This window comes from Protopterus annectens, chromosome 7.part0 (assembly GCF_019279795.1).
Source record: "Protopterus annectens isolate FY-2018-M chromosome 7.part0, PAN1.0, whole genome shotgun sequence".
NCBI classification, from domain to species: Eukaryota; Metazoa; Chordata; order Ceratodontiformes; family Protopteridae; genus Protopterus; species Protopterus annectens.
Window position 1 is genome coordinate 1,267,871,479 of NC_056739.1, and position 15,769 is coordinate 1,267,887,247.

Here is a 15,769-nt window from a genome sequence, read left to right on the forward strand (position 1 = left end):
GCTCTTTATAGACACTTGGAATTGAAGGGGGATGGACATATCTTTAAGTTTGCAATTCTAAAATAAATTAAAATGGGCCCGAGTGGGGACAATCATAAAGTAATGCTGGGATATAAGGAGACTAAGTGGCAATTGCTAACTGATGCTCTAAATACACCGGGTCTGAATGACCACATTACAATTAAGCCCATTTTTACAATTACAAGCATAGGCAGTTAACTGTGTTTGAATGTTTAGTTTAATACACTATTTAACATTCTTACATTCGTAGGATGGTAGTTGGACATACTGCATCTAGGAATAGTTCTGTTATTTTGATGGAATTGTTTATATGCATTTTTTGGTATGTGCATTATTTCCATTTGATAAATATAATGTCAGAGGTTTGCATTAGATTCATCAGTACACACTGACATATTAGTGTATTCTAATAAATTATTTTAACACTTTAGTATATAATAATCTTTGATTGAATGTATTGCATAATATTTTTGTATGTATTTAGATTTTTTTAGAACAATAATGTTATATAACTCTGTGTAATGAAGGAATAGGTTATATTATTATTATGTGGATGTGCTTGGCCCTTTAAAAGTGATTCATGTTTTTAATGAGTTAATTTTGGCACCTAAAAAGTGAATATAAAAACATCAGTTAGTGAATCAAATGTGTTCTGACGAAGTCCACATTACTGTGGATGAATGTGCTTAATCAACTGTGTTTTATAATAAAGGAGATTGAATTTTAATTGTGGGTGCTATTTCATTCACTAGTGGGGTCCTTTGACATTTTGGGGTGATTGTTGCTACATTGACTTTTCATTATTTCTAAATAGTTATTTTAGGCTGTTACCGTTTTTTTTTATTCTCACCACAACAAAACTATTCCAGGCAGGGAAAAGGCTCACTCTAACATGACCTTGGCTTCATCTGCCACTTTTTAGTAAGGCTTGGATTCTAGAAGTGTTTTAGAAGCAGCAACTTGGCCCTCTAGACATACTTTTACAAAGCAGTACAAGCTTGATTCCTTCTCTACACCTAGATCAGTCTTTGCTAGCACCGTTCCCCATGGGCTCCTGGACCCTTCCCCTTTATTGTAAGCTAGGATAAATTACCCATATAGCAAGGCTACTGCAGCAGTGATGAATATAATGAACATAGTACAGTTGTGCAAGTAAACTTGCCATAATAATAGTAGATGTTTGAATGATCACTGCTCCAGTAGCCACTCTCTCCTTCTATCCATCTCCCTTTGTTTTTTGATTATGCCAGTGTATGTGTGTGCGTATTTTCACCCCTAGCTATGTTTTCTCAGGACTCCATCTTCCTCTCTCATTTGCATGAAAACTCTGAATGGCTTGGTGCTTTGTCTTGTGTTTTAGGCAGCTCAGCTCAAGCTGCCTAATTTTTTGAATGTGTGGAAGGTACAAAGAAGCTCTGGAAGCAGGTTGGCTGTTATATCTGTGGCAGATTATAACCCTGTATAGCTAAGTCTACTGCAGTAGTGATCAGTTGAACATCTACTGTTTTGGTTAGTTTGCTTACAAAACTGTAATTTCCTTTGAGTGGATGTTTAGAGTGTTGTTTGTTTTGTTGCATAGGACTAGATCGTTCAAGGCTTTTTAGGTGAGGCAGAGCCCCCCAACCCCCAAAGAATTTAAAGGAAACATAGAAGGAGAAATTGCATTAAGACAGTCTGTGGAGTACAAGGAAGACATTCTGTTAATTTTCTTACTGAGGAAATACTACTGTCTTTTAAGTTAAGTCATATGTTTAGACAAGTTCATACTGAAAGGGGCATTATATTCTATTATGGGCCTAATAATGGAGGAGTGGAGAAGGATGATACCTTCCCTTAACTTAGAAGATATGCCATTCGTAATCTGATTGGTAAAAAAGGATTTCCTAATGACATTGGGTACATGGTGGTCAATAGATGGTTGGTTCATTGCCAGTGAAAGTGTCCACATCCCTAATAAATCTTTCAATTTTCAAAGTGGTGCCATCTATGTGGTAGGTGCTTGGGTGCCCATGTTTGCCAATGGGCACAATGTATTTCTTGTTTAGTTTAAGGCCAAGGTCCAGGCACCATTTTTTGCACATGTTACGCCCTCTCGGAGAATTTGGAAATCAGCTGGAGAGTTTATGACCGCTCAGAATTTGCAGTCATCCCTAGAGTTGGTCACCCACAGGTGCTTGATATTGGGCTTGACATTAGAGAAGTAAATGCCAAGGAGAAGTGGGTTGGTGTCATTAAACCAGCACAATATGTCAGTTAGCTATACATTGTTATGTTCTGCTGCAGCTGCTTCATTTTTGTGTGTGTGTGTGTGTGTGTGTGTGTGGGGGGGGGGGGTTCTGAGGGATTTATATTATTTAAAATTGCTTCTTTTAGAAGGATTTTACACTTATGTACATTTGTGTCTCATTGTGTCAAGGTGCTTGTCTGAACAAGTTTGCTGGAAACATCCTTTAAAACTAAATTTACTGTCCTACATTCACTGTGGAACCAAACATTATTACTGTGGTATTGAAAAGCAAGAGGGAATTTTATGTTATATCAGGTACAGTTGCTCATTGTGTCACAGTGATATTTTGTTCTGATATGAACTATGTTGATTTCCAATAAGGAAGTATCACATTATTCACATTAAGAAGGTTTCACATCCTTTTTGAATTGATGCTTCTTGAAAGGATTTTGTGTGTGTGTGTGTGTGTGTGTGTGTGTGTGTATATATATATATATATATATATATATATATATATATATATATATATATATATATATTATATATATATATATGCATATTTGTATCGGGCCATGTATTAGAACAATTCAGTATAATCCTTAAAAAGTGATTTTGCTATCATATCATCACTTTGCAAGTGGGACTTATTATTGTGCTGGTGAAAAGACAGAGGAATGTATTTAGTGGAACAACTTATCTCAAGGTGTAATTTTGTGGCCACATGTACAGTTATGTAGCTATGGCTCTTTGTGTGTGTGTGTGTGTGTGTGTGTGTGTGCATACATTGTAAAATATCAAATTGCATTTTTGTTTTTTTCTTAAATATTTTTATTTAATTTTAAATTACATGAATTCAGATACATAAATTAGTATTCATATAAACAAGAAAGAAAAACCAGTACAAAACCCCCCAAAAACTATATACAGCGTCCATAACAAAAGTTGAGATGAATAATAATATTAATATTTCTCTATTAAATCCTTGAGTTTTTGCCAAGATAGTTTCTTATGGGTTAACATTCATAGTTCTATTTAAAGTTTGTACTTCTTTATTGCACACACTTATTGCTAGACAAGTAAATTCTGAAAAACAGAGGTAGTTTTTACTTTTCCAAGTTCAACATGACGACCTTTCTGGCAATAGCCAGGATAGATCATAAGAGAGGCACTTGTGTTTTAGGAACTGAATCCGGAATTGGAATATTAAACAGAATTAATGAATTTGTTATATCATGTTTGTCTGACCACAAGGCTTTAGTAAAATTTTTAAATTCTTCCCAGAATGGAACAACCTTTTGACATTTTAAGACCATATCTTCCCTATCTGCTTCTAACTTATCATTACACTTCCAACACCTTAAATTTTTTCTTTAGAAAATTGCTATTTTAGATGGTGTTAGAAAACTTCTGTGTAAGAACTTCCACATAAAAATTCTCCAGTAAATGGATGATGTGGAGTTACTTACATACCTTAAATAAAGTTTATTTATTTCTGAAAATGATTCTTTGTTTATTTTTGTAGAATATTCCCAATGGGACACATCAAAATCTATTGTTATAGTCCAGAGTTGTTTAATGCAGATGGTCAAATAGGTTACATTTTAATACATTAAAAATAATTTACACTTTGAATTTTTAAGTTATCTTTCTATATGGTTACGTGACTGAGCTTTTTTGTTTGTTTTGGTTTGTGCACTCTTTGAAATCATTCTTGTGTATTCCTTGAGCTATTTGAATGCGAGAACCCTGAATTAAATTATTTGCTGCCCTAACAGTTATACAAATTGTCTTTTATTTGTACGATTTGTAAAATTGTAGACTTTAATATTTTACATATTTTTGTCATGTTTTTTATAACTCATCAGATGATAATCCTCTTTTAATTTTATGCTTGGTAGAATTGCAGTCTTCAATAGTTTACATAATTTCATGTCATGTTTCTTAAACTCATCAGATGATAATCCTGAAATTGACATCTCTAAAGCAAAAGATGTTGGGTGTGTATCTACCTTTTCATATACTGTTCCAGGCCAAGGAAATGTTGCTCCACCACCTACAGGGGCATCTAAGAGGGCCGATGAAAAACACAGGAAAAGCACACCGGCAAGCGAGGACCTGGTACCTTATGGCCCATCCCAAAGCAAGGTACAGAAATTATTTTCAACGTTAAAAGATTAGAAAACATGTAAATATTATTTTGTTTAAATTTCAGAAATATGGAACTGTCCGCAGAAAAACTCTCGAAGCAACATCAGTGCAGAAGAACACTTTAATATAAGGAAAAAATATAAAATATATGAAAGTCTCTAGCAGCTGTATACATTGTTGTAAGCACTTTCACATTTCACAATGAATGCTTCATCAGACATATTAAGAGGTACTGTGGTTCTCATTTAAATACATAAATGCATTGATGGTTCAGTCCTATTGGTCTTACATTAATATCTAGCCAATAAAAATCCATTACTAATTCACATTCTAACGGAGAATCAATTAGTGATTGAATGTGAATTAGTAATGGATTTTTATTGGCTAGATATTAATGTAAGACCAATAGGATTGAACCGTCAATGCATTTATGTATTTAAATGAGAACCACAGTACCTCTTAATATGTCTGATGAAGCATTCATTGTGAAATGTGAAAGTGCTTACAACAAGCTATACAGCTGCTAGAGACTTTCATATATTTTATATTTTTTCCTTATATTAAAGTGTTCTTCTGCACTGGTGTTGCCTCGAGAGTTTTTCTGTGGATTTTAATCTCTTCATTGGGGCATCTTATCCTCAGGCGGTTCTTTGCTTTGGAACAAATAGGGAACAGTGACAGAACATTTCATTGCTGGTATGATTGTTACACTATTCAGCAGAGAAAAAGGCACAATCTGTAAGAAATACTTCATAAATCAAAATGTTTACTTACTTTGGTTTTCTTCCCCTGAACAGAAGATCTGGTAAGTTTGTGATTGTCCTATGAATGAGCACTTGCATTATATTGGTTGACTATAATGGCAGATACTGACACATTAAGGAAATCACTTGACTTAGAAGGTCATCTAATTCAAGTAATTAATTTCCTCAGTCTATATATGTATTGTTTTTACTGGTTTGCATATCGCATTCTGATTAAGTTTTAAAGGAAATTTTGTTTTCCTTCCACTTCCCGAATATATGGCATAGGTTTATTAGCAACCCTCTAAATTTCTGTAGTTGTGTATGTTTATGTGTGCGTATATGTGTATGTGTGTAAATGTATGTACATGTCCTGAAATGAGTTTTCATCTTTGCACTCACTGAATCCCAGGATAAGGCTCATCCTTCTTCATAGCCCTTCATAGGATTAAGTAGGTAGTGGGAAAATGAATGACTACATTACCTTTACTCAAGTCCCCATTAAAGTTAATCCAGTATCCCCTTCATAAGCATTTCTTGCCTGTCATTATCTACTTGAGTGTGATGGAGCATGCAGGCTTGGAGGTCTTGGCAAGATCAGGAGCTTTGTGAGAATTTGAAAGCTGACATGAAGGTAATTTAATGTGCCTTTGCTTGACAACTGCTTGGTAGTATGATTTATGGGAACAGGTCCAACAAACCTGTAAATGGCTGTCCTCTGTAGAAGACTCCTTTGAAGTATTTTGAAAGGAAGAATGTTTGCTCGGGAAATGGTTCTGAGTAGCTGCCATTGATTTAGGAATTAGCATAACATCCTTTCTTATTTAATTCTTCTTATTCACCAGAAAAAGATTCTTGCACTTTTTAAGCTCAGACAAAGGAATGATGATAGCAACTCAGGTATCAATAAGACTTCCATTATTGCTCAGCTATATATATATATATATATATATATATATATATACACACACACACATATATATATATATATATATATATATTTATTAAACAGATATGTATGTATTTGTGTGTGTATATTTGGGGCTGGTGCTAGATTACATATTTTGGCCTTCTATAGCCTCTTCTGTGTTGTAGAAAATATCATCTGTTCTGATGCAGCCATTTTAACCATGTCACAACATCCTACATATATGATCTTATGCAGGTAAGGTTCAAGTACGTCCTTCTGAATATTTGTCATACCCTTTTCCCCTAGAAGCATAAGAATCAACCAGTCCCCACACCCCTATCCTTCAGGGAGGGAGAGTTTTCCATAGGATGTTTAATGCTTCTCCTCCCTTTTTTGACATGTGATGACTAGAAATTAGGTTTTACAGATCAAGTGAGAACATATAATCCCTTACATTCTTGATACAGCTGTCTGTGGTGTATCTCATTTGTAGGTCATTGTTCATGTTTTTGTGAGATGTTAGAACCATCACTTCAACTTCACTTGTGTATATTTTTAGTTAACTAGGATATTTTCTGTGTGCTGTATTGAAGACATTTGCTTCTTTTACTGAGGTCCTGCTGATAATTTAACCTTGCTCCACTTTAGCCTCTTTCTTCCCTTTGTATCAACAGCGATGGGCATTTCACATTACTCTGTGTGTGTGTGGGGAGCTGTCTTTTCCATGGGAGAATTAGCCTACATATAAAACATCTTTGAATTGATACATACTCTGAAACAGGCTACCCATCTATGTCAAGCAAAGTTCTTCATTAGCACAATTCAACAAAAATCTTGATGAGTGGATGGGAAATAGGAAATATACCCCGGGGATCACTTCTGTGTCTCTGCTCGACAGTGGCACAGAAAAATAACTTTCTTGGGTGGCGTAAGCCAGGGAACCTTGTTGGCTAGGCTTACGTAGGCCCTTGGGCCGATAGCCTAGTACCTATCTATGAACCTATGATGTGTGGGGGTAAAAGGTAAAGAGCTGAAGGATGGGCTTCAGCAGTCATCCTGCAGACCTGGACTTTTTTTATGCTGTACTCCATTCTCCACCTGGTAGCTGACAACCATAGTGTAATGAATGCAATATTATTCCTAAAGTATGTCTAGTTTAAGAGCTGTGCATATTTAAGTATTCTAATGCCTAGTTACAGGGTGTTACATGTTAGGTGGTACACATTCCTTCTAGAAAGAAGTCTGAGTAAGTACCAAAAAGAAACCAGATGTTCATCCACAGTGTCTCTGTTGTATGGTGAGCATTCTGACAAATATTCATGTGTTATATTATATTAGAGTGTAAAACATAGCTATAAGTGAGTAAGTATATTTAATTTACATAGCTTATATTTTCAGAAGTAAAGAAATCTCATTTGAAGATAGAAAAATTATTATTTTGCAACCACCAGGAATTGTCTCACTACAAGACAGCTTAGAAAATTTTAAGCTTTGGATCAAGAAATTCATTTTGTCCCTCACTGTGAAATAACCAAAAAGAATGAACATTTACAGTGTGCCATGCCACTTTTCTTCATGCAGCCGAGTTAGAAGTCTTGACTGCATTTAATACTTGCATTTTTCTTTAAGAAGAGAAAAGTAAAAATATTAGCAGTTAAAGAAAAGTTCATGAATTAGTATGAGCCAAGAAGGATGTTTGCCTTTGTTTGCTCTTTGTTCATTTAAGGGAACAAGGTCCTACAGATATTCCAGATGATTATATTACTGAGCTGAAGAACTGCACCAAGAACCATGGATTTGGTAAGCTACATGACTCATTAATAAGAGACAGAATGGTTTTTGACATAAATGATGATGTTTCAATCAGTGTTTTAGAATTTTTGATTGAAATAACCATTTGGTGAAGGTGTGTAAATAAAACATGAGTATTTTCAATATAATTGCATCCGCGGTAGTGCAGCGGTAGCGTTGTTGCCTCGCAGCAAGAGGTTCTCCCGTTCGATTCTCGGCTGGAGCGCAGGGAGTGTCTTCTGTGTGGAGTCTGCATGTCCTGCCCGTGGTTGGGTGGGCATTTGAAAAATATGCGTAAATGGGCGTGCCTTCGTTGAAGGTTGAACGTCGAGCTGGCACCTCGGCGTTCATGAAAATCTACTGCCAATCATTAGCGGACCGGAGTTCCGCTGTGGTGGCCCCTAACTGGGAAAAGCTGAAAGACAAACAACAATAACATTTTCAAAATAATTGCATGTTTTTGAACAGAAATATGAAACTGGGTTGCATCAACAAATATACTGGTGCTTTTGAAGTAAGACAAGCTGATACAGTTAAATCCAGAAATGCATTAGGGCACCAATACAAGACTGCAAGTTAGAAGCAGAAATAAGAAGTACAAAGAATACATAAGAAGTGCAGAGAATTAATAAGCAAAACATCATATTTAAACTAGACATAGGTGCATTGTATAATATTTTGTCTGAATGTAATTTTTAGAGCATTATGGTTAAAAGGCACAGGATAGAAAGCTGTGTACACTGTTGTGCAAAGTAAACCACTTGATCAAAAGCTGTTGACATTTGAATATATAAATAAGCACAATTTTCTGTTTCAGATACTATTTATTTATTTATTTGTCATTTGTTAATTGGGTTAGTCCAACTGAGCTAGTGGCCCATTTTCAGTGACAACCCAAGGAGAAAAGCTCCAATTTGCAATACAAATACAATATACTTGATGAAAACATTACAAAAGAAATGATATACATTACAAAAAGTATGAATTTTGGACACAGTACAATGAAAAATAAATTACATCCTTAGAAAGTTGTTCTATAGTAATTACAGGCAGGACTACAAATGAGTATGCACATTTGATGTTATACATTAGAATTAGCTTGGTAATATGTAAGAAGATGTAAGTAGGAGAGAGACAAATATAGTGGTATTGCTAAGACTTAGAGATGTCATTTCCAATATTTTACTCCACTTAGCTTGCAGCAAGTACGTAATGGTAAAAAGGATTCAGTGTGAAAGCAAAGAGTAATTGTTTAGTGCAATAGTAACACAGTCATAATTATATTATCTGTATTATAAAATGTGATAACAATAAAGTCCTCATGACTGTGCTGATTTATTTATAGGCATAAGATGTTTGCTAGGAGAATATCCCATAATAATAAATGTTGATGTGCCAGTGATGCATGTTCCTAGGAAAGTGTCAGAACCTTGGAGGTATAAGAAAAAGGAGCTGATGTGAATGGAAAGTTTGTGTCATTAAGAAGCAGTAAGATCCAAAAGAAGTTATGAATAGTATGACTGCTGTTGTAAAACACAACAAGATTCACATTTGTATTGATGCACGTGATCTGAATAAAGTGATTAAAGCACAGCATCGGTTACAGTTGAAGACTGAAGAAGTAGTCATGTCAGTGCCGTATGCTGAGGTCCAATGATGTCTTTTTCATCTGATTCCACCTTTGGGTTATTGATTCCAATTGGATCTGACCTTGACACTTTTTAGAAGCTGTGGATCCTGGGTTCTGACTCCTCCCCTACCCATAATTCCCCTAATTTACTTCAAATCTTGTTTGCTGTCTGATCTACAAGGATGTGTATTTGAGGATTCTGATATATTAAGCTTTTCTTTAGGGTTACTTATTAGTTCCTTTCTTGGAATTTTCTCTGTTTTATCTTCCATTTTACTATTTTTCACCTCCTTCCCATAAACAGAAAGAAGAACTTAAATCTTAAAACGTTTCATACTTAGCTTTATATCCCTTTTATTAGGTACTATTTACTGCTACTATTTTTGTAAAGTCTGATTAAACTTATAAATTGTTTCATTAGGATTGTTGTTTTGAGGATTTAACTGTAGTGGACTTGTGGAACTTTGTGGAACTTTGTGGTAGGTCTCCTTGTTTTGGATTCATGGTTGATAAGGTCCCAAAATTTAAAAAACTGCATGGCCTGTGGCCACAAGATTCCACCGAAGTTGTGTATTCTCTTTGTGTGCAGATATTCTGTTTGTGTGGATGTTGAATGCAAGGTTTGCACCTCATTCAGTACCAGGACCTTACAGGGGCTCAGGGATAAGCAGTCTTGAAAGCTCCGATTCCTGCCCTAATCCAGAACTACTTCTCAGTCTTTGGCTCCTACTCCTACTGCTTCCCCATCCAAAAGAATGGAAAATATTTAGACCAAAGGAGGAAGAGAAAGAGAAGGCCAAGGAAAAGGAGACATTTAAGGTTTCTGACAAGAGGTTAGTTAAAACAAGAAAATGGTGTTCATCTGTACTTTTGGATTTGGCGCTGAAAGTATCGCAACATACTGATCTGACACCTTCTCAAATCTGTTCACCTATACCTCCTCATTGCTTTTGTCTGGAGCTGATAAATCCTCGGCTCCAGTCACCATTTCTGCAGGAGAGGTGTTCTTTGAGACCACCTTCAGTGGTGTTGTCAGTGAGGTCCTTTTGTTCATCAAGGAGCCTTACTAAGGCAGAAATGGAGATTCCTCTGGGTGCAGATCCAAGTATTTGTTCTCTCAGTGCCATCCCCTCTGGGTGCACCAGGTACAGGTCTAACTACTCCCCCATTGGTATCTCCTATTCTAATCTGATCAGAGGGTGTGAGCCTACTCAGAGCACCCACATTGAAATCGACAGCCTTGTCCCTTACTGTCTTGACTTGGATTTTATTGGATTGGGATGAGTCTTGGAACAAAAGCCTCAGTGCTGAGATTTGGACATGGGAGTGAGTCAATTCTGAAATGTTTGAATCTCTTTCTTCCCTTTGGAGCTTCAGCACTAGGTAGCATGGCTCTGTTGTCAGCTTTGGAGTCAGGGCATTTCAAAGCAGGGGAGGCCCTTTCCACATCCTATTCAGATTGGAAGGTTGTCTCTTTGGCTCTGATTACTGCCATGGCTGTTGAGGCATTTGAAAGAGTTCTTGCCAGGCTAAGAGAAGAGGTAATTTTGACATGCTCTGATCCTTCCCAACCCCCTTTGGACACTGCCACTGATTCCACATATCTGGGTCAACAGGGACAGTTGGCTTCATTCAGCTTTGGAGTTGCTCACCCTGCTAGCTCCCAGTGTCATTCTGACCCTGTTCCAGAAATTCTTTGGAAACAGGGTCCTAGGAAACACATGTAAGAGAAGACATTTGTATTCCTCCCAACTGACTTTTGCACTTAGAGAGCTGAACTACCTTACCCACATCACTCATTTCCAGAGGGACTTGACTAAGGAATTTACCAAGATACTCTCTGATAACTTACTAATGGACATCCAGAAAACAGTGGAGTGCCTGTTGTATGCCTTACAACTGAAGTCCAATGTAGCCATGTGTCTGCTTTCTAATGCCACAGATGCTATGGTTAAAGCAGCAGGAACTGGCATAGCCATCCGCCTGCATGCCTTAATCCAATTGTGTGACTTTGCAGAATTTTTTGAAACATCCTGCCTTATGCCCCCTTTGATGGTTTGACACTCTCCAGACCAAAGGTTAAGGAGACACTTACCAGGAACAAATAAGATACCAAGACCCAATCTGCCATTGGAATCTCCACCACCAATTGGACCTTTTCCAGGAACCAGAGAGAGGGGAAGAAGGTGTGGTTCAGAAAATCTCAGGGGTTTAGCCAAAACATCACCATAGAGGTAGAAGCAGACTGCAGAATTAGGGATTTTACAGTCTTTTTACTGAGAAATCCTACTAGAGCTTCTGAAGGATTACCTGACTGTTGCACTCTGAGGGCAGTCAGGGGGCACTTATCCCTGCACCCTCAAGCCTGGCAGGTCATCACATTAGATACATGGGCACTGAGGATAATCACCAGAGGTTATTCCCTTTGTTTCTCTTCCTCAAAAGAAGAGAAGGATTCCCATTGTGAAGAAGAAGATTACCATTATGCCATTTAATTACATGGAATCTGCAACAGCAGCGGTCTTAAGTTTTTAGAAAAAAGTATCATTCAGAAGGTCCCCCAGACCAATTAGGATCCAGAGTCTATTCCAGGTTCATTTTAGTTTCAAAGAAGTCAAGGGACCTAAGGCCAGTTTTGGGCGTATGTCACCTCAGTTAGTTTGTAAAGCAGACAAACTACTGAATGGTCACTGTTCATTCCATTCTACCTCTGCTGTGAAAAGACAACTGGATATGCTCTGTAGATCTCCAGGATGCTGACTACCATGTAAGGATAGTGAGACAATCAAGGATATTTCTCCTTTTCAGGCTGGGATCCAATTACTTCCAGTTCAGAGTACTACCCTTTTGTCTCACAACAACCCCCCCCCCCATGTTTACCAAATGCATTTCAGTGGTGGGAGGGCTTCTTAGGCAGCTAGAGTTCCAAGTGTTCCAATATTTAGATTGGCTCCTTACTATCCCAACCAGGTTATCTTCTGGTCCAACAAAGGGACTTCTTACTCCAGCTAGTTCAGGAATTGGGGAATCACAGTCAGTAGATCAAAGAGCCATTTGATTCCTGCACAAGAAATAGTGTTCATCGGATGCCACTTAGATCTGAGCAGTCAAATAACTAAATTCACAGAACCCAGGATCTCGTTTATACATCCGTCCGCTGCTTAGGTTTTCCAGCATCCCTCACCTCCCGCAAGTTTCATAGTCTGGCTGCTAGGGCTAATGGTTTTGATGATTACATTCCTCTAATGAGATGCTACAAGGTAGTCCTTCAATGAACTCTATCAGCACAGTGATTCCAGTTTTCACATCCTCTTCATGCTTGAGTTTGTCTAATGCCTATTTACAGATCTCACTTCAGGTGGTGGTTGACCTCATCAGAAGTTCTGAAAGGTCAGCCATTTTCCTCATCTCCTCTGATGCCCTCAATAACCTTTGATACCTTTCATCTGGAGTGGTGTAGGCATTTTAAAGGGAAGACAGTCCAAGGTTCTTGGTCACACAAGGAGGCCAGTCTTCACATTAGTGTCTTGAAGATGAGAGCAGTCCTCCTGACATTGCAGGCTTTTCAGGACTCTCTCTCCAAAGGTGTGATTTCCATCCAGATGGACAACATGGCAGTAGTCTGGTGCATCAACAAGTTCATATCTACTATGTTGGGAAGCCATGAGAGTGTGGCAATGGGCGATGTCTTCCTGGCACTTTCCCATAGCAACACATATTCCAGGGACTTCCAGTGTTTTAGTGGATAAACTGAGCCGGTCTATTCTTTTATTCTTCTGCCTCATGATCGGCCCCTCAGTCAGACAGTGGCAAACCATATCTTCAGTCACTGAAGTCAACCTTGTTGCAATCTTTTTGCTTTGTACCGAAACAAGTGCAGCATTTACTTTGCCGTAATTCCCTTGTATGGTCAGTCACCAAGAGATGCTCTAGAATGCAGTTGGCTTCTGAGACTCTTGTATGCTTACCCCATACCACTAATAAAGAAATTTATTCAGAAAGCCAGCTGGCTCCATTTATGCCCCATCAAGTTTGCTTCCCCTTCTCCTTCCTTTGGCCTCATCTGGTGAATCCACCCTGGATGTTGGATTACCATCCAGACCTCCTGAGTCACCCATCCAGGTAACTTCTTCCTGACCCAGAGACCCTGAAGCTAACTGCATGGTTCCTCCACTTTTAATGGTGGCTAGGGATGCCAGGCTTTCTACTTCGGTGGCTCATATTTTTTCAGCAAAATTAAATACAAGGAAGGTTATCTCAGAAAATGAAAAATGTTTTCTGTTTGGCATCTTCCAGAGAGATTGATCCATTTTTAGTACCTTTCCTTCTATTTTGGACTTCCTATCAGATCTTTTACAAAAAGGCTGTAGTTTCTCAACTAATAAATTTCAATTAGCAGCTATTTTCAACTTCCACATTAGACATAACCATATTCCCATAGTTTCACTGAAGATTTTAAAAAGATTTTCTGAAAGCAACCTTCTTATTGAGGCCAACTATAAGGGATCCAGCTCCTCCATTGGATATAACTATCATTCTACAAGCCTTGACTCAAGCTCCCTTTGAGCCACCAGCTACAGTAGATTTAAAATTATTTTCTTGGAAAATCATTTTTCTGTTGGCAGTTAGGTCTGTGAGAAGGATTTCTGAATTGCACTCACTTTCTTGTAAACCTCATTACTTGATGTTTGATAAGGGTAGTGTCTTTGAGAACAAATCTCTCTTTCATAGGATTATAGGAAGCTACAAGGCTAATGGACCTAGGGCCCTTACAAGCCTAGACAAGTTTTTCCCTTGTTTCCATGATCAGCACCCATTGTCCCTGTCCAGGAGAGACACAGGTGGAACCCCCAGGGTGAATTTATGGTTACCCATCCAGTCTTCCAGATTAGGCTTGAAGAGGGCCAAAGAGGTGCTCTGCTTTACATGAATTGGGAGATTGTTCCACATGGGTGGTGACCTCTGGGAGACAAATATGTCCATCCAGCAGGTTCTATTAATGTCACATAGCAGGTTAAAGTCTTTAGAGTGAGTAACCCGTGAGCCATTGGACTTACTGATATGCAGCATTTCCAATAAAGCAGAGTCAGAGATTGCCTTATATGCATGGCAAAGATCGCCTCTGAGTAGTCTGTATGAAATGGAGTAAAGTGAGAGTGATTTCAGCCGAGCCACATAGGACAGATGTTGAAAACCTTGAATTTTCCTTGTGAGAAACCTTTGTGGTCTCTTCAATTGCTGCAGGTGCTTGGAAAGGTACATACCAAAAGGAAAGTTGTACTCGATTATTGGCCTGATGAGAGAAGAGTATAGGGAGGTTATAACTTTTTTCTGGCGGCAATGCCATTACTTATGAGATGAGCAATTTAGAATGCCCTTCTTACCACTGTGGAGACATAGTGATCAAAGGTAAGGTTGCTATCAACCTGTGTGCCCAGGTCTCTCACCACTGAATGCTTCTCATTCTCAGATTTTGCCTGTCATTTTTGACTTGACCCTTGTAATTTGGTAAACTCGTCAGTCAGTGCCAGACATTAGAGTTTTTTACCTCTTGTTTTTAAAATCATGTTGATGCAAAAAGCTGTTGTTCCATTAATATTTTAAGTGACTTAGAGCAATATTTAAAATTTGTCCCTGATAATTAGGCCTTTGTCTCCTCATTATTTTTATTGTCAGCCTGAATTCTTGAAAAAAGAAGTTTAGGAGTATGTAATACAAATGTTTACATAAAAGCATCCTCCTCAAAAACACTTCTTTTAGACCAGTGTTACCCCCAAACATTTCTAATTTAAAAGCACACCTAGCACACATTATCTGAAATCATGTTAGCTGTGAAAAGCCCAAGCAGACGTTTAAAATATTTACTAGATTACTTCTTTCATTGAAGGATATTTTTTCTCCTTTAACATCAGATTATACAAGCCTTGTTGCACTTGAGGATGAAGCATGGGCACAATGGAAACTATCACCAAACCCCGATAATTAAAATAGATTAATTCTTTTATGTAATCTAACAAAAATATACTTTGACAAATAAGCTTCCTGTACCAGCTTTCAACAATTTACCCTTCTAAGGCACCCATAATTCTTCTAACTGGCTAAGATAGCAGCTCCAATCCAGCATACTTTTTACTATTGTAATGGTCTACTATATGCTAGTAACTTCTACTTTCAGTTTTAAACTTCCTTCATTCCTACAACCTCTGTTAAACAATTCTGCCCAACCCACCCTCTTTCATTGCTCTGTTCTACTTCTACTTAAAAATCTACACAAACAGTAGAGACCTCCAAGGCAGAAA

The 15,769-nt window shown here is 37.7% G+C and overlaps 1 protein-coding gene across 2 annotated transcripts in view; it reads left to right on the plus strand.

Moving 5' to 3' along the window:
- Positions 1-15,769, plus strand: part of IQCH (IQ motif containing H) — a 4,045,691-nt gene that overhangs the window by 1,378,310 nt on the left and 2,651,612 nt on the right. The window contains exon 8 of one of the 2 annotated variants that reach the window (XM_044077880.1): positions 4,203-4,393. In XM_044077880.1, the coding sequence (XP_043933815.1) occupies positions 4,203-4,393 (191 nt within the window). The remainder of the gene's footprint in view (positions 1-4,202; positions 4,394-15,769) is intronic. The other variant, XM_044077881.1, reaches the window with a different exon arrangement.